The 20,026-nt window shown below is 41.9% G+C and overlaps 1 protein-coding gene across 1 annotated transcript in view; it reads right to left on the reverse strand.

Moving 5' to 3' along the window:
* LOC126259316 (titin homolog) overlaps nt 1–20,026 on the reverse strand; it is a 951,541-nt gene that overhangs the window by 249,365 nt on the left and 682,150 nt on the right. The window contains exons 15-17 of the mRNA XM_049955994.1: nt 15,088–15,335; nt 2,917–3,108; nt 1,733–1,915 (exon numbers count right to left, since the gene is read on the reverse strand). Coding sequence (XP_049811951.1) covers nt 1,733–1,915; nt 2,917–3,108; nt 15,088–15,335 — 623 coding nt within the window. The remainder of the gene's footprint in view (nt 1–1,732; nt 1,916–2,916; nt 3,109–15,087; nt 15,336–20,026) is intronic.

Below are 20,026 nucleotides of genomic sequence, written 5' to 3' on the forward strand. Positions count from 1 at the left end.
TGCGATGTTCGCTAGGTAGAGCCATCTGCAGGTCAACTCAGTGAGACAGTGCAAAGCATGCAGAACTGGGCTTTTTGATTAATTTATCCATATGCTGGTGTCACCTTAGTTCATTACCCGTCTGGATGTCTTCAAATTTCACACTTGATGTGTTGAGCCTCATCCACTGTGTACCTTAGCACCTGCAATTTGTTTGAAACTGCACAGTATGATTAAGGGTTAAGCTGATCCTGTTCCTGACTGTTCCAGTTTCAACATTTAGTCCCAGAGCTCTTTAAATGTATTTTTATTCACATATTTATTTGGTCAGCATTTGAACTGGATAATTAAATTCTGTTTGTATATTTTGCTTCACTGAATGAAATATGACTGGTCAGAATGATTATGGTGGCTCCAGTTGAAATGTAAAAGCATTATTTTTCAGTGTACTTTACTAACTCTTGGTAAATAATAAACCTCAATTGAACTCAATGAAGAAGGCAAAATTTTAGTTTTTAGATTTCAGTAGAACAGACTTTTATTATAACTCTGCATAGTACTTGTTTACCACATAGATAATCTCTTTATTCAACAAATCTGTCTGCTTTTCAAGCCATTTTTTGAGATTAGAAATCAAGAGTAAGTCTGACAGTATCAACTTTTAGGGACAGGATGGATGAACTATTTCGTTCCTATTTCTTTCCTTCTTTCCTATTCTTTACCTTCTCATCCCATCTGGTAAATCTCCACTGACCTGGTGTTCTGGATGACTTTCCCGAACTGTACCCCTTTCCGTAAACTGATCCAGTACTTTTCCTTCATCCCTCTTCCTTCCCCTTTAACCCTTCCACCAGAAGAGGGAGCGACTGGCTCCAAAAGCTTGTGAAAGCTAAATTCTTTTGTGTGTGTGTTCTCCTGCTGCTGCTTGGTGAGTAGAGTTTTTATCCATCCATTTACATTACTTTCTCCTTATTTATAATTTTAACCAAAAATTGTATACACAACAGTGTGCTGTTTGTTTTCTTCTTCACACACAATTTTAAGTGGAAAGAGGGAACTTATATTTATGGCTTTTGAACTTATGACATGAATACTACTAAGGAATCTGAATCATCCAAAACTTTGCAGTCCCATCCATTCACAGATTAAAACTATAAGAAGTAACTTCATTGCAATGAAATTAATACCCCCAGCTGCATACAAGCATTGATATAAGTCAACGGGGACAGTTGAAAATGTGTGCCCCCGTTGACTTATATCAACGCCTGTATGCAACTAGCGGTATTCATTTCATTGTAATTTCATTCTAACGAGCTGCATGGTCACTGATAGTATCTGTTCTTTCGGACATGTCTGAAAGAACAGATACCACCCTCATATATATAGAAGTAATGTCATTGAAGCTACTATCTTTACCGATCCAGTAGCTGGAAAGGTCTCTCTGTAGCCCTTTTTTAAACAAGCAGAGCTTTTGTTATTTTTATTTACAGTGTTTAAACTTTCATCTTTTGTCAAAGTTTCTGTTTTTATACTTCTATATTTTTTGAGAATTATCTGCTAATTGTTATTTATAATGCTAACATATGGAGGAGAGCAAAGAACCAGTAGCTGACAAGTAGACCAACAAAACATTTTGATCTTTATGAAATTAGTATATGGATAGACTGATGATGCCCTGTAACCATTTATATTTTTAGTTTCCTATTATTTTCTAGATGAAATTCGTAAATTTAAATGAAGTTATAGAACCTACCTCCGATCCAGGCATACTGTGACCAGCTGCATCAAGAAGGGCGTAACCTTCTTTTAGAGGTCCATCTGTTACATCTTCTATAGTCTGTACAGCTGCTGCATGCATTTTTGCCAGCTGAGGAGAAGTGACAGGCAGTTCATTCATCTTCAGCTGTTGTTCCAGCTGGTCGAGTTTTTGCATTGCCTGAAAACAAATTTGAGAATGATCATTTTATAACTGTGCTTCATTCTATTTTTTCACTGAAGTGATTGTAAGCATCTGCTGGAACAAATGTAATAAAAATGAGGCATTTATTTAGCCAGATGTCTGTTCTGTCAGACATGACTCACTACAATAAGCTGAAGATCGTCTCAGAGATAATGACGTTACATGAATTACACTTATCATCATCAATATTCTGAGAAGGAAAGTTGCTACTCACCATATGGCAGAGATGCTGAGTCGCAGATAGGCACAACAAAAAGATTTTCACACTTAAAGCTTTCAGCCAATGGTTTCAGTTGCCTGAGACTGCAGTCGTGTGTGTGAGTAGCGTTTGCGTGAGTGTGTTTGTGTGTACGTATGTGTGTCTATTGTTGACAAAGGCCACTGGCTGAAAGCTTTAAGTGTGAAAATCTTTTTGTTGTGCCTATCTGCAACTCCGCATCTCTGCTATATGATGAGTAGCAACTTTCCTTCTCAGAATATTCTTACACTTAACATCAAACATGCAATTCTAGATAAGTAACAATCTTCAAAGTAATGGCACACTGCATGTTTCCTTTTGATTGCAGACTAAAATTAAACTATCAATTGATATTTAAAATTGCAATAATAATATAATCATTATGATAATGATTTACAGTAGACAGAAGGGTCTGCCATTACTTATCTTCAGGAAGTGAAGTTCCATGTCCTGTCTTTAGATACATTTAAAATAAGAGAAAGCATACCTAGCGTTTGACATTGTTATTTTCTTCTACTGAGGAGAAAAGTGGGATAGGTTGAAGACTGTTGGAAAGGAGGGGCAGCTCACTCAGAACTCACACTGAGATGAACTCGTACAAAGTATGTTGTGAGTATGAGGGGGGTCAAAAGGAAAGAAGCCAACAGTTCCAAAAGTAAGTTGTAGTCTCTTCACCTTTTAAATGTGACTATCGGCAATACCTGGAATTTCACTCCTGTTACAAGTTACTCTTACTCACGGTGTGTGCAGTGCGGAAGAAGCTGATTGCCCTTTGGAGTAGATTCTCTCTGTTGTCAAGAGCTTCAGAATATTCAGCACACTGCTGGAGAACTTTGTAAGCTTGTGCTACTGCTTCCTCAGCAGCAAAATGGTCAGAGGAAACAAGCTGCTCTGTTGCTTTAGTTATTTTCACACCACGATCCTGAAACTCCTACAATTAGCAAAAGGGATTCAGTCAGAAACACATTAAAATTTGCAGCCTTCATAATAGTTATGTATAATGAAAGACTAGTTGCAGTTACACACAAATGCATCAAATTTCATAAAGACATAGCTAGGGAATTTGCCTATGGGAAGAACAGATACTATCACCTGATTTCAACAAAAAGTGCACTCAACTGTGGATTTGACTTTGTACCAATGCCATATCATATCCCTCCATGGTCATTTATGTAATTGCAGCAAAACTAAAGACACACCTGCTTTTGAAGCACAATGACGTAGAATTTTGAAACAAAAGACTTTTTCCTAAGGTAAAAGGGAGACAAATGTACTTTTCCAGGAAAGTCACACATGGGTCCATGTCATGGTAAATTGACACATTTGATCAGTGTGCATCAAAATAGGAAAAACGCTGGTAATAAGCTCATGTTCACCCAATATACTCCTCTGAATGTACCTGTCTCTGTATTTTTTATTTAATTGTTTTCTCACAGATGCATGAATTATAAACACAAGAATAGCCAATCTAAAACACCAAGTGAAAACTCAATAGCAACACAATTTGCGTAGCTCACAAACAAATCATTAGTTCACATTTGTGCAAAATCCTTTCATACATCATTCTAAGTAATAGGGATATCCCTTTCAATTCCTTAAAAAGATATATTAGTTTTATTCTGTATGTGGGCCAGAAGGTACATCACTGTAAAGCAGAGAAGGCTTTTTTGTTGGAGACTTCAAACAGAATATGGTTCAGGGATTAATTCTGTACATCCTCAATTGATGTTACTTCCTACAGCAGCATCCAATCAGAGGAAATTACCAGTGTCCTGACCTTGTCCTAGTGAGATACATTACCGACACTTCACTGTAGAAGAGCTGATCGACAAAGACTGTGACTGAATTTTTCTTGCAGCTTCATGATAGTTTCCTATCTATATCATAAAAATTTGAAAACTGTGAGTTTTTATATACACTCCTGGAAATTGAAATAAGAACACCGTGAATTCATTGTCCCAGGAAGGGGAAACTTTATTGACACATTCCTGGGGTCAGATACATCACATGATCACACTGACAGAACCACAGGCACATAGACACAGGCAACAGAGCATGCACAATGTCGGCACTAGTACAGTGTATATCCACCTTTCGCAGCAATGCAGGCTGCTATTCTCCCATGGAGACGATCGTAGAGATGCTGGATGTAGTCCTGTGGAACGGCTTGCCATGCCATTTCCACCTGGCGCCTCAGTTGGACCAGCGTTCGTGCTGGACGTGCAGACCGCGTGAGATGACGCTTCATCCAGTCCCAAACATGCTCAATGGGGGACAGATCCGGAGATCTTGCTGGCCAGGGTAGTTGACTTACACCTTCTAGAGCACGTTGGGTGGCACGGGATACATGCGGACGTGCATTGTCCTGTTGGAACAGCAAGTTCCCTTGCCGGTCTAGGAATGGTAGAACGATGGGTTCGATGACGGTTTGGATGTACCGTGCACTATTCAGTGTCCCCTCGACGATCACCAGTGGTGTACAGCCAGTGTAGGAGATCGCTCCCCACACCATGATGCCGGGTGTTGGCCCTGTGTGCCTCGGTCGTATGCAGTCCTGATTGTGGCGCTCACCTGCACGGCGCCAAACACGCATACGACCATCATTGGCACCAAGGCAGAAGCGACTCTCATCGCTGAAGACGACACGTCTCCATTCGTCCCTCCATTCACGCCTGTCGCGACGCCACTGGAGGCGGGCTGCACGATGTTGGGGCGTGAGCGGAAGACGGCCTAACGGTGTGCGGGACCGTAGCCCAGCTTCATGGAGACGGTTGCGAATGGTCCTCGCCGATACCCCAGGAGCAACAGTGTCCCTAATTTGCTGGGAAGTGGCGGTGCGGTCCCCTACGGCACTGCGTAGGATCCTACGGTCTTGGCGTGCATCCGTGCGTCGCTGCGGTCCGGTCCCAGGTCGAAGGGCACGTGCACCTTCCGCCGACCACTGGCGACAACATCGATGTACTGTGGAGACCTCACGCCCCACGTGTTGAGCAATTCGGCGGTACGTCCACCCGGCCTCCCGCATGCCCACTATACGCCCTTGCTCAAAGTCCGTCAACTGCACATACGGTTCACGTCCACGCTGTCGCGGCATGCTACCAGTGTTAAAGACTGCGATGGAGCTCCGTATGCCACGGCAAACTGGCTGACACTGACGGCGGCGGTGTACAAATGCTGCGCAGCTAGCGCCATTCGACGGCCAACACCGCGGTTCCTGGTGTGTCCGCTGTGTCGTGCGTGTGATCATTGCTTGTACATCCCTCTCGCAGTGTCCGGAGCAAGTATGGTGGGTCTGACACACCGGTGTCAATGTGTTCTTTTTTTCATTTCCAGGAGTGTATATTGTCTCAGCACTCTCATATCGGCAGCACTCTCATATTGGTAGGTTGGCAGTAGTGCTCTATCTTGTAGATGGTCTTTGCATTTTGCATACCAAACACTGGAGGTGACAGGAGAGGAGCAGTACAGCACAATAAAATTCCGTGTTTTTTGAACCATACAGTCACTGTACCTTACAGAAACTGCAGCAACTGTAGGGTGAAGATGCACTATCTCGTGCAACAGTGTTTAGGTGGTTCCAGGATTTTAAAGAAGGACAACTTATCTGTGTTTAGTAAGGTTGGTCAGGCGTTAAAGTCAACATCAACACAGCTGCTGTGATTGTCCATGAGGATTACATAACCTCAGTGAAGTGCTGAGAATTCCACGTGGCAGTGTCTTTACGATTATGCATTATCATCTCCACATGACCTGTGTTTCTGTCCGTTGTGTGCCACAACTGTCGAGTCCCGCAAAAGGCTGTGCGAATGGGGCATAGCTGTGAGATGCTACATCTCTTTGCTGATGGAGGAAACGCATTTCTGAAATCAGTTATTACCAGTGATATGTCACGGTTGCATTATTATGATCGTGGAGGAAAATGAGCCAGCACAGTGTGGAAATTGCCATGTTCTCCAACACCATAAAAGGTGAAAAATGTTTTGCCTGCATGGAAAGTGATGGTGATCACATTTTTTTGATCTTGGTATGATTTACCACCCTCCAGTTCCCCCTCACATTATTGTTACAGCAGAATACTAAATGACAGTATTGGATAAACTGAGGAAGCACAATGCAAGGAAACGACTGGATCTTTCTCAGACTGGGTGGCCACAATGTGCGGCCTCAGGTCGCATATAGAATCAAACAGTTTCTGCCTCAATTCAACATTATCTGTGCACTGCAACTGCCTTACAGCCCTAATGTTGCACCCTGTGACTTTTTTCTATTCCCATCACTAAAGGCAAAGCTTCAGGGCATTTGATTTGACAACTCTGAGGCAGTGCTCAAGAAAAGTGAGGCATTCCTCAAGGACCTGACACACAATGGTCTGCACCATATGTTTGAGGAGTGGCAGGGATGCTATAACAAGTGCAGTCAAGTAGGAAGGAAGTACTTTGAAAAAGATCATATAAACACTGAAACAGCGTAATTAACATCGGTGAAAAAATCAGTCTCAGTCTTTGTCGATTAGCCCCTGTATAATCACATTACTCCTTGGTCCAGGGAATGATTACATATAGTCAGATAGTATGATTGCCACACAATTTATTTGCTTTACTGGCCCCTCAGCAACCACAATATAAAATATTTTTATGCAAATGGAGCATTTTGATAATTGCAGAACTCGTGTGGCTTTTAATCTTCCCAATCTAAATTACTGTTAAGTTTCCCTTAATATCATATATGTTTGCAACAAACCCTTTTGTGTTGCAAACATTTGGCTAATAAATAAACTACCACTTAATATCAGAGAGGTTACTCATTTCCTGAGTTTTGAAGATAAACCTGTGGCTTAACTCTTGAAATAATAGTAGGTCTTCCATTACTTCTCACTGTGTGTATTTACATTGCAATCTGCAGTGCCAATATTCACATTTAAAAATGTGAAAACTTCTGGCCTCCTTTTTCCCTTTCTCTCCCCAGTTTTTTTCTCAGTCGTTTTTCTTGTCTTCTTGCTGAAAGTTTTGTTTCTGTATTTCAGCCATTATAATGTAATTAAGATGCTGAGTTTAGTATAAATTAATTACCTATTAAAAAGTGTGATCTTTCACTGTTACATAAAAACACATACAGTCATGAGCAACTTAAGGAGACACCAATTTAGTCGTACGTAGCCAGAACTGCTTGGGGTGCCAATCTGAGATGAGAACCAAAGGCGTCCCTAGTGCAAAATCTGCACATAAAGTGCATCCCATCTCCACACTCACTAGATTCAGATTTATTTTTAAATGTCTTATCAAGAGCCCAAGGAATGGCATCTAACATCCGGAGGAGGAAAAGAAGAGGAGAAAGGGGGGCACCAAACTATATGCCACTTCTGTGGAAATACTGAGTGGGGCTGTTACATGATATGTCGTTTGTGTGGAAAAACGTTTTCGAACTTCCTCTGAATGTAGCATACCCTTTTACCCTTCCAACACTAGTGAAGTACCTTGACAGAGACTCTGAAAGAGTTGAGAAGCCACACTGACCTGCTAACACTCAATGGCCATTCACAAATCGCGAAGCTTTATCACTCCTGTATCCGAGAATGAAAAACCTTCCTTGAAAATACAAAAAAATATATGCCAATGTACTGTGTGCAGCCAAACAACAAGAAACACAAACCTACATAAGCAATGCTGACAATAAAAGCAAAGCTTGCTGGTCTATTATAAATGCAAATCTCATACCATCAGCCCCACAGGAACACAACAAAATACAGTTTATGATAAGTAAAAAGATGATAAAAGAATAGAATAATACTGTCAATCTCTTCAATGAACATTTTGCCACAGTAGGCCAAAAACTAAGAGAAAAGACATACTGATGACACAATAGCACATGGAATATGTATATTCATCCCATTCAAAAAACTATGGCTCTATTTCCAGTGACAGAACAAGAAACACTGCAGATAATAAAATGTCTAAAACAGACAAAATCATGTGGAAATTGATGGAACATCATCCATTGAAATTAAATATTGTATGTAGGAACTCAGAAAACCACTTACACAACTAATCAACAAGTCATTCATGGAAGTAATTTTCCCAAACTGTTTGATGCCAGCATTGATAAAACCAATGTGTAAAAACGGAAATGTATATCAGCCAGAAAATTAAAGACCCATAGCTCTTTTACCAGTCACATCAAAAATATTTGAATGGGCCTATGCTCAGAGGCTCATTGCATTTCTGATTAAATATGGGATAATCACTAAAAACCAATTTGGCTTCCAGAAAGCTAAATGTACTATAGATGCAATCATAGATCTAATTGAAAATGTCATAACCAACTTAGAGAGTAGTAACAGATGTGTGGTGGTATTTATGGATTTAACAAAAGCTTTTGACTGTGTAGACCATAAGGCATTAGTAGAAATATTAGGAGCGTACGGGATAAGAGGGATGGCATGAGACTGGATCCTGTTATACCTGGAAAACAGGAACCAATACACAGAAATTACAAAAATGACAAGAGAGAAAATAAGATCCAAAGCAAGAATTCCACATTTCACTGTCCCACAGGAATCCATTCTTGGCCCATTGCTCTTCATTTTATATACAAATCACATCCCAAATAATGTAAATTACGGAAATGTGATTACTTATGCAGATGATACAACTCTGTCATTCAAGGAAAATAATACAAAAAATCTGGAAATAAAAGCCAACTTGGAAATAAGCAACATTATCTAAAGCTTTCCTGAAATAAATCTGCAAAACAACATTGCTAAAACACTTTCATTTAAATTTCAGACTAAAAAACCAACACATTGAAGATATCAACATTTGTATAGATGGATGCCTAGCAGAAAATTCCAAATACACAAAATTCCTTAGGATGACAATCGATGAAAATTTAAACTGGGACAAGCACATAGAATACATGAGTGGAAAGCTCAGTTCAAACCTATATATTCTCCACAAAGTTAGCTTCCTGAAAGAAAGAACTATTAGAAAAATTCCATACTACTCACTAATTCATGCCACATTAAGCTATGGCATAATTTTGTGGGGAGGTGCCTCCAAAACAAACATAAATAGAGTATTCAGAATGCAGAAACGAGCAATAAGAATAACAGCCAACCTTAAGTAGAGAGAATCTTGTCAGTCAGCATTCAAAGCACTCAACATGCTAACACTACCAAACATTTACCTTTGTGAAGATACTCAAGATACCAAGCCCCAGCACAACCATCACAGTAGGAAGCGGAACTTCTTCCACGAACCCAGACATAACACCATCAAATTAAAAAAAAAAAGTCATCCTATGCAGGTCCAAAAACCCTTGAAAAACTTCCTTCATACTTGAGATAAACAATAAAAATATTTTCAAAAAGTCTCTCAAAACATTTTTGATAGAAAATTGTTACTATAGTATAAACGATTTCATGCGCATAGCAGAATAATCCAAAATTAGCATTGTAATAGTATATACAAAAATAGGTGTAGACAAGAGTTTGAGATGTAAGATGTGTACTAAAGTAAGACAAATTGCAGAGTAATAGTGTGCACTCAATATAATGTATCTTACAAAACCACAAAATATGTATATATATATATAAAAATAAACACCCTCTCTGACTACACAGGAAAAAATATATACATGCACACAGTACAGATGATGTAAGCAAATTGTAATTAAAATTAGATATGGCACTAGAATACTGAAGTAGACAGTCATAATTTGCTAAATGCAAGTTATTAAGCATTTTGTACTACTTCTATTCTTGTGACAAATTTGACTTGATCCATACAATGTACGTTGTCTACGGATCCAACGAAAATAAATAGGATCGCTGATATTCTCGCAAGGATCAAGGTCAGGTGACTTGAGATCCACACAAGCACCCTCACGTCTGTGGAGTGACATAATTTGGTAGCTAGGGGCTTGTGCAATGTCTTGCTGAATGCATGATAACATGTGGGGTGGTCAAGCACATATACTTATAATATTGTTCACCAGTGAGAGATATGCCCAACAGATCAGGAACTCATTTCATCATGTTAACATTCCCTATATGAGAATACTAATATTATCAGATTTAATGGTGCCTATTTGAAAGCAAGATGCATCACCTCATGTGCGTGTAGGTAGACTTGCACCCTACTAGTGGAATATCCAACATGTACCACAAATAACTGTCCAGGCAGAGCTATTAATGAGTCACGGCTGCCACACAGAATGGTTACGACGACATATTGTGAAGAAATGAAAACATTGTTGATGCTGAAGGCATGAATATGTTCCAGGCATATGAATAACACCCTGACCATGTGCAGCTATCTGCAAGTAATAACTCTAAGGCGGTCTGTTTTAGTGACAAGGCACAAATGGTATCAATTCATTTAAAATTACTGAAATTTTAACACAAGAAAGAAAATACTGTAACAATAACTAAATAGTTCTCTGACTGCAATCAAAAAATGTAGCGAGTGGTGAAAACTTGCTTTTCCGTTGGTGAATCCTGAGTAAAATTTAATTGGTCCAGTATGGAACATATCGTATGCTGAACATGTGTAGCTAAATAAAAGTGTTATTTTAATAGTTCTGTTACATGTCATCCAACTGTAGATTTTTCCCTAGCATACAACCTGCAACATGTGGTATAGTCCAGAATGAGATTATCCCTCTGCAGCGGAGTGTGCGCTGATATGAAACTTCCTGGCAGATTAAAACTGTGTGCCCGACCGAGACCCGAACTTGGGACCTTTGCCTTTCGCGGGCAAGTGCTCTACCAACTGAGCTACCGAAGCATGACTCACGCCCAGTCTCACAGCTTTACTTCCGCCAGTATCTCGTCTCCTACATTCCAAACTTTACAGAAGCTCTCCTGCGATCCTTGCAGAACTAGCACTCCTGAAAGAAAGGATATTGCGGAGACATGGCTTAGCCACAGCCTGGGGAGCTTCTGTAAAGTTTGGAAGGTAGGAGACGAGATACTGGCGGAAGTAAAGCTGTGAGACCGGGAGTGAGTCGTGCTTCGGTAGCTCAGTTGGTAGAGCACTTGCCCGCGAAAGGCAAAGGTCCCGAGTTTGAGTCTCGGTCGGGCACACAGTTTTAATCTGCCAGGAAGTTTCATATCAGCGCACACTCCGCTGCAGAGTGAAAATCTCATTCTGGAAACATCCCCTAGGCTGTGGCTAAGCCATGTCTCCGCAATATCCTTTCTTTCAGGAGTGCTAGTTCTGCAAGGTTCGCAGGATAGCTTCTGTAAAGTTTGCAAGGTAGGAGACGAGATACTGGCGGAAGTAAAGCTGTGAGACGGGGCGCGAGTCGTGCTTCAGTAGCTCAGTTGGTAGAGCACTTGCCCGCGAAAGGCAAAGGTCCCGAGTTCGAGTCTCGGTCGGGCACACAGTTTTAATCTGCCAGGAAGTTTCATATCAGCGCACACTCCGCAGCAGAGTGAAAATCTCATTCTGGAAACATCCCCTAGGCTGTGGCTAAGCCATGTCTCCGCAATATCCTTTCTTTCAGGAGTGCTAGTTCTGCAAGGTTCGCAGGATAGCTTCTGTAAAGTTTGCAAGGTAGGAGACGAGATACTGGCGGAAGTAAAGCTGTGAGACGGGGCGCGAGTCGTGCTTCGGTAGCTCAGTTGGTAGAGCACTTGCCCGCGAAAGGCAAAGGTCCCGAGTTCGAGTCTCGGTCGGGCACACAGTTTTAATCTGCCAGGAAGTTTCATATCAGCGCACACTCCACAGCAGAGTGAAAATCTCATTCTGGAAACATCCCCTAGGCTGTGGCTAAGCCATGTCTCCGCAATATCCTTTCTTTCAGGAGTGCTAGTTCTGCAAGGTTCGCAGGATAGCTTCTGTAAAGTTTGGAAGGTAGGAGACGAGATATTGGTGGAAGTAAAGCTGTGAGACGGGGCGCGAGTCGTGCTTCGGTAGCTCAGTTGGTAGAGCACTTGCCCGCGAAAGGCAAAGGTCTCGAGTTCGAGTCTCGGTCGGGCACACAGTTTTAATCTGCCAGGAAGTTTCATATCAGAGCACACTCCACAGCAGAGTGAAAATCTCATTCTGGAAACATCACCCAGGCTGTGGCTAAGCCATGTCTCCGCAATATCCTTTCTTTCAGGAGTGCTAGTTCTGCAAGGTTCGCAGGAGAGCTTCTGTAAAGTTTGGAATGTAGGAGACGAGATACTGGCAGAAGTAAAGCTGTGAGACCGGGCGTGAGTCGTGCTTCGGTAGCTCAGTTGGTAGAGCACTTGCCCGCGAAAGGCAAAGGTCCCGAGTTCGAGTCTCGGTCAGGCACACAGTTTTAATCTGCCAGGAAGTTTCATATCAGCGCACACTCCGCTGCAGAGTGAAAATCTCATTCTGGAAACATCACCCAGGCTGTGGCTAAGCCATGTCTCCGCAATATCCTTTCTTTCAGGAGTGCTAGTTCTGCAAGGTTCGCAGGAGAGCTTCTGTAAAGTTTGGAAGGTAGGAGACGAGATAGTGGCGGAAGTAAAGCTGTGAAACCGGGCGTGGGTCGTGCTTCGGTAGCTCAGTTGGTAGAGCACTTGCCCGCGAAAGGCAAAGGTCCCGAGTTCGAGTCTCGGTCGGGCACACAGTTTTAATCTGCCAGGAAGTTTCATATCAGCTCACACTCTGCTGCAGCGTGAAAATCTCATTCTGGAAACATCACCCAGGCTGTGGCTAAGCCATGTCTCCGCAATATCCTTTCTTTCAGGAGTGCTAGTTCTGCAAGGTTCGCAGGAGAGCTTCTGTAAAGTTTGGAATGTAGGAGACGAGATACTGGCGGAAGTAAAGCTGTGAGACCGGGCGTGAGTCGTGCTTCGGTAGCTCAGTTGGTAGAGCACTTGCCCGTGAAAGGCAAAAGTCCCGAGTTCGAGTCTCGGTCAGGCACACAGTTTTAATCTGCCAGGAAGTTTCATATCAGCGCACACTCCGCTGCAGAGTGAAAATCTCATTCTGGAAACATCACCCAGGCTGTGGCTAAGCCATGTCTCCGCAATATCCTTTCTTTCAGGAGTGCTAGTTCTGCAAGGTTCGCAGGAGAGCTTCTGTAAAGTTTGGAAGGTAGGAATCGAGATAGTGGCGAAAGTAAAGCTGTGACACCGGGCGTGGGTCGTTCTTCGGTAGCTCAGTTGGTAGAGCACTTGCCCGCGAAAGGCAAAGGTCCCGAGTTCGAGTCTCAGTCGGGCACACAGTTTTAATCTGCCAGGAAGTTTCATATCAGCGCACACTCCGCTGCAGAGTGAAAATCTCATTCTGGAAACATCCCCCAGGCTGTGGCTAAGCCATGTCTCCGCAATATCCTTTCTTTCAGTAGTGCTAGTTCTGCAAGGTTCGCAGGAGAGCTTCTGTAAAGTTTGGAATGTAGGAGACGAGATACTGGCGGAAGTAAAGCTGTGAGACCGGGCGTGAGTCGTGCTTCGGTAGCTCAGTTGGTAGAGCACTTGCCCGCGAAAGGCAAAGGGCCCGAGTTCGAGTCTCGGTCGGGCACACAGTTTTAATCTGCCAGGAGGTTTCATATCAGCGCACACTCCGCTGCAGAGTGAAAATCTCATTCTGGAAACATCCCCTAGGCTGTGGCTAAGCCATGTCTCCGCAATATCCTTTCTTTCAGGAGTGCTAATTCTGCAAGGTTCGCAGGAGAGCTTCTGTAAAGTTTGGAAGGTAGGAGACGAGATACTGGCGGAAGTAAAGCTGTGAGACCGGGCGTGAGTAATGCTTCGGTAGCTCAGTTGGTAGAGCACTTGCCCGCGAAAGGCAAAGGTCCCGAGTTCGAGTCTCGGTCGGACACACAGTTTTAATCTGCCAGGAAGTTTCATACCAGCGCACACTCCGCTGCAGAGTGAAAATCTCATTCTGGAAACATCACCCAGGCTGTGGCTAAGCCATGTCTCCACAATATCCTTTCTTTCAGGAGTGCTAGTTCTGCAAGGTTCGCAGGAGAGCTTCTGTAAAGTTTGGAATGTAGGAGACGAGATACTGGCGGAAGGAAAGCTGTGAGACCGGGCGTGAGTCGTGCTTCGGTAGCTCAGTTGGTAGAGCACTTGCCCGCGAAAGGCAAAGGTCCCGAGTTCGAGTCTCGGTCGGGCACACAGTTTTAATCTGCCAGGAAGTTTCATATCAGCGCACACTCTGCTGCAGAGTGAATATCTCATTCTGGAAACATCCCCCAGGCTGTGGCTAAGCCATGTCTCCACAATATCCTTTCTTTCAGGAGTGCTAGTCCTGCAAGGTTCGCAGGAGAGCTTCTGTAAAGTTTGGAAGGTAGGAGACGAGATACTGGCGGAAGTAAAGCTGTGAGACCAGGTGTGAGTCGTGCTTCGGTAGCTCAGTTGGTAGAGCACTTGCCCGCGAAAGGCAAAGGTCCCGAGTTCGAGTCTCGGTCGGACACACAGTTTTAATCTCCCAGGAAGTTTCGTGTGGTATAGTGTTTGTTTGCATATAAGTACTACTTGAAAATGGTAAAAATTCAACATTTGTCATGAAGTGTGTATAATAAATATGACATTGTGCAATCAATATTCTTCCCACAAATAAAAATATCATCTTAAAACATCAGTCAGGCAAGCAGGTTACTCATAAACCTAAGCGAGTGGAAAGAGATGATACTGCTGTGAAAATGCTAAATGATATAGTTGACTGAGGTTATCATTTTCATTACCCCTGAAAGGTTCTGAAGCCATTCATAAATGAGATGAAAGAAAATTTGTGCTAACAAGCCTTGTAACATTCATTTTTTACATATGTGGTATCTTCTTGTGAAATGGGTAGAAACAGCCTATAATATTAAAATACTAACATGCAATCATCAAGCCTTGACTCCCTTGGGATTTACTGGGGATACACAGAAAGGGGAGAGGGGGTGCAGAAATAGCACTTCAGTCTGGATTCTCTATTTGATTGTCCACAGATGCACATACCTTGGCCTCTGGCAACAGGCGACGGTGCTCTGCAAGCAGTATCTCGCCACTGGCAGCAGAGTCACCGAGCACGTCAGCGAGTTCGTGACGCCGCCTGTCCACAGCGTCCTCGAGAGCACGCAGGTCTCGGGCGACGAGCATGAGAGCCAGGCACTGCTCGAGGCGCTCGCGCCGCCGAGAGAATGCCAGTTCCAGCTGCTGCCGCCGATCGTGTAATGCCTCCATCCAGTGCTCCACCTGTGAGTTTGCTGCAACATTTAACATTTTAATTAGTTTCCTGCCTAAAGGTACATGTAAAATAATGTAGAAAGCAGGATCTTCTTCTCTTTTATAATATACATTCCTTTCAGTACAGTGCCATCAATTTCCTCATTGTGTGGCTTCAGTTGCCAGAGACGGCAGTCACATGTGTGCAAGTTGAATTTGTGTGTGTGTGTGTGTGTGTGTGTGTGTGTGTGTGTGTGTGTGTCGTCTATTTTTGACGCAGCCTTGCTGGTCACAAGCTTATTTGTGACAGTCTTTTTGTTGTGCCTATCTGCAACTCAGCATTTCTGCTGTACTTTCCTTTTCATAACATTTTGAATTTTACACGATACAGAAGTAATGAAATTTCCAAACTCGTAGATGAGTTTTGATAACCAATACACATTGATTCTGAGGATGCGGGAAGTGTAACTGATGATACCTTTTGCACATGTCATCATTTTTCTACAACTGATATACAAGTCATTGTTTTCTCACAAAATGCAATTAATCCAGTGCAAATAACATATTTTATCAAATATTTTCTTCTTTATTTCAGCAATGTTCCAAAACCATAATTTACTCACAGTACTACATGGTGTAGGCTATAACGTACATGGCAAACTAGATACTGTCTCACACAAATCATCTTATTAATGGGCATTATAAATTAAACATCCCAAAAAGGTTTAATATTCAACAATATTAATATTCTTTTTGTCATCTCATCAGGTTTCTTCGTAAAGTGACCATGTATGTTTGTCTAGAAAATAAGCCCAATAAAGGCAGCAGAGGTTCTGATTTATGTATTATACACATTCTTTTGCTAAACTGTTATCCACATATTGAGAGATGTGATGAGACGATAGGTGTGAACGCACGGCAGCAAGGTCTTTAGCGGCCGTACTAAAGTAGTACAAAACGAGTGTGGATAATGTGTGCAACATTATTAAAAACTGGAACTACGAGGAAAAACATAAATAACACCCTAAAAATATGTGCACACACGCACACTGGTGCACACGCATGGGTGCGTGCGCACGCCCACACACACACACACACACACACACACACACACACACACACACACACACACAAACAAACAAAACTATAAAAATCACCCACTGTGTCAGACTGAGAACTGAGAGGAAAAAGAATTAAAATAGCACACCAGAGATCTGTGGCTGGCTGATCACTGGAATAAAAAGAATGAGACAGCCGCTCTGCAACACATTAAAATCTCCATCCTAAAATCTTAAGGCTGACTTCAGACACATTGCAAAACTCTGAAACCTTGACCACTCATCATCAGCAACAACAGAGGGCAGATCTCCAATGAAATTCACTTCTGTCTCATCAATACGCTATAAAATGCACTGGGTTAAGATGTGACATACAGTGATCTGCATGCCCCACGCATAACAGACACTGGAGACCTCTCCCCAGAGTCAGAAGCAATGCTTGAGGGGACAATATCCAATTTGGAAGCAGATTTCTGCAAGCCCTGGTTCCCAGCAGAATAATACCTGCTTTCCTCCATAGCTGAAGGAAGTAAAGCTGGTCATGCACAAGATGAATGATTTTCTCTGATGGATGCATGTTCTGCAAAGATTTACAGCACTAAGAGAATCGGAGCAGATGAGAAACTGTTAGCCTTGAAGATGCCTTGTCTGATTAAGATCTTCACGATCACATGGAGCTCTGCATTAATTATACTATATCCACTTTGGAGGCAAATCCTGAAGATAGAGTTTGGGAGAACTATTGAAACCCAATGGAATCCCTTTGTTTAGAACCATCAGTATACACGACCTTAAAACTGTGATGCCTGTCTAAAATGTAAAATAACAGACGGAAACGTAAAATCTGGAGTGCAGTTTATCTTGTAATTCATAAAGTCTAAAATAACTCTGGGACTCTGCAGAAGCCAAGGTGAAAACCTGTTCCAATCTTGGTGTAAAGCTTTAAAACCAGCCAAACCAAACTCTAAAAGGCAATCCACAAATCCCGTAGGGATTGTTGATTACGAAAAAGCCTTTCCATTAGTGGCCAAGCAATGGTAGGGAATGCAGATGTGTTTGGCATGGTTAGTGACTTATAAGCCAGTAACACCATCCATCAGGAGCTGTCACCACAGCACAGCCGTACAGTATGAGGCTGGTTCTAAAGGTCCCAGTGGCCAGCCTAAGTCCCCCATGGTGCACCATATCAAACTTGCAGATCTATACACCGTGCATGCATAATCAAGCCAAGATAGCACAAATGTTCTGTAAAACATACTCAGGAGTGATAGTCTGGGATCCTATTTCCTTTCATAGCAGAAACGCTTTGATGTCATCCACGGCACCTTTACAGCACAGTGGTATGTCGATGATACTCTATGCCCCGTTTCGTTGCAAACCATCCTGGGATTACATTTCAGCAAGATAATGCCCACCCACATATGGCAAGAGTTTCTACTGCTTGTCTTCACACATGGTAAACCCTACTTTGTCCAGCAGACCTCTTCCCAATTAAGAACATTTGGAGCATTATGGGTAGCGCCCTCCAACCATCTCAGGATTTTGACAATCTAACGCGCCAATTAGAATTTGGCACTTTCCACAACTCTATCAATCAATGCCAAGCCCAACAACTGCTTGCATAAGGGCTGGAGCTTGAACACCAAACGGAAGGTATCTGCAAGGAACAACATTCTCCGGAAATTATCAGGTACAACCTGAGGGATGCATCCTCGCATCTTAAGAACTTCTGCTGTAGCTCTCTGTTATTCAGCTGCAGAATATGATTACCCTGTCTGGTGCAGATCTAGTCATGTTAAACAAGTGGATATCAACTTGAATGAAACCTGCAGACTTATTACAGGATATTCAAGATCTACACCACTTAATAAAGTTTATTGTCTAGCAGGCATCCCACCTCCAGATATTCATTGTGAATGTGCATCCAAACTGGAAAAGTCTAAGGCATTGAATCTGAAGATCCACACACTACACAGGTATCAGCCAGCAGTACCAAGGCTCAAGTCAAGGAAAAGCTTTCTCCATTCAACTGAAAGCCCCACTGAACCACCTTCAAACTTCAGAGTCAATTCATGGTGTTTTAGATCCAGCCACCTTGCAGGGTGGATGATCCCAACCTCCCACCATGTCACGAAGAAAGTTGGTCAATATGGAAGACACTCAAGACACTCAACAGGCTGCGTTCTGGAGTTGGAAGAACAAAGACCAACTTGAAAAAGTGATTATTTGCATGAAACTCCACAGCATGTAAATGTAGTGAAGACAAGTCTGCAGCCTATTCCCAACATCATGCTCGCCACAGAATGTCATCGACGCCACCAAGGAAGCATGCGAAGTTGCCGCATACTGGTCATGCCGCATTTAACTGTAATTGTAATGCTTATAGTACTATGTTTAGGAACATTTTGTATAACTTGTAAGCTATAGTGTGTGTTTCTGACACGATTAAATAAAAATCCAATTTTTCTGAAATTGTAATCATTTGTTTGTCTGAGATGTACACCACATCTGCTGATTTCTGTCTCATTTGGATACTTCCTTCACGGTGACCTTTTTTTCCCTCCTTTCTAGACTGTAAGTTTTTCCTTAGTGAAATATGGTAGGTCTTACTGAAAAAAATCTAGCAACAACCCATTTATCATTCTCTTCAAGTGAAAAGTAAGCAAGAACTTTTTTTTAATGGATGTATAATCTCTCCTGCAAAACATATGGTCAAATATGTGATTGTGATTGAAATGAAGGAACAACTGAATCAAGATGTTCTAAACGGGTGCAAATGTTCCGTTCATAAAATTATACTTTTCAGAACAAAGATAGGAGGTGACCCACAAATCTGATTCTACAAATGATGAAAAGGAGTCATGCCGTGTTTACAGAGATCGGATGTTTCACAATGACAACACTCTGGAGCCTTGACCCGCACCCCACCATCACAGTGAGGAAATGAAAGAGCTTTACAAGTTGATTATCATCTGCTTTGTCATTAGTTCATACAGAAAATGTTGTGCTGAAATAGTAAGACACTGTTCCACTTATAGCCTCACCATAATGTGTCAAGTATGTATACACATCATGCATAAGACTGTGATATACAGGGTAGTGTTATGTACGTATCGTTATGAATGAAATAAAAAGAAGAGGGAGGGTGAAACCAGTGCTAGTACACATGAAGTGCAGCAAGGTGGTATACCTTCACCTGTATAATTCCATTCCCAAGATTAATTTTTTTTTCCTTTCCTGCTCAGCAGCAATGTAAATGGTTCAGATAGATACATTTCGTTAAAGAAATATTCAAAATTTATGATTCACTACAACTATGAGCACTTGAAAATTCAATGCTACCAATAGTTGTTTGTTTTATGATATACATAGCTTATCTAAAGAACATTTTATCTTTTCTGAAAACTGTAATTAAAAGTTAAGTTTACTCAACCTTCTTGGACGTTAGAATGTTTGAGTCTTAAAACGTAATCCCTTCAAAAGTTAAGTATTAATGACTTGCTGTGCTGGTTTTTCTATTTACCAAAATGCATAATTTCACTGGAATAACATGTTCATGGAATATTCAATTAGAAAATTTGAATTCCCGAAAATTCTTGGCAGACTTTTCTAAACCCCATGCCAAAAATTCTGCTATATAAACAGAACTTATCATTTATGATATGGTTATAATA

The sequence above is a fragment of the Schistocerca nitens genome, chromosome 5, assembly GCF_023898315.1.
Source record: "Schistocerca nitens isolate TAMUIC-IGC-003100 chromosome 5, iqSchNite1.1, whole genome shotgun sequence".
Lineage (NCBI taxonomy): Eukaryota > Metazoa > Arthropoda > Insecta > Orthoptera > Acrididae > Schistocerca > Schistocerca nitens.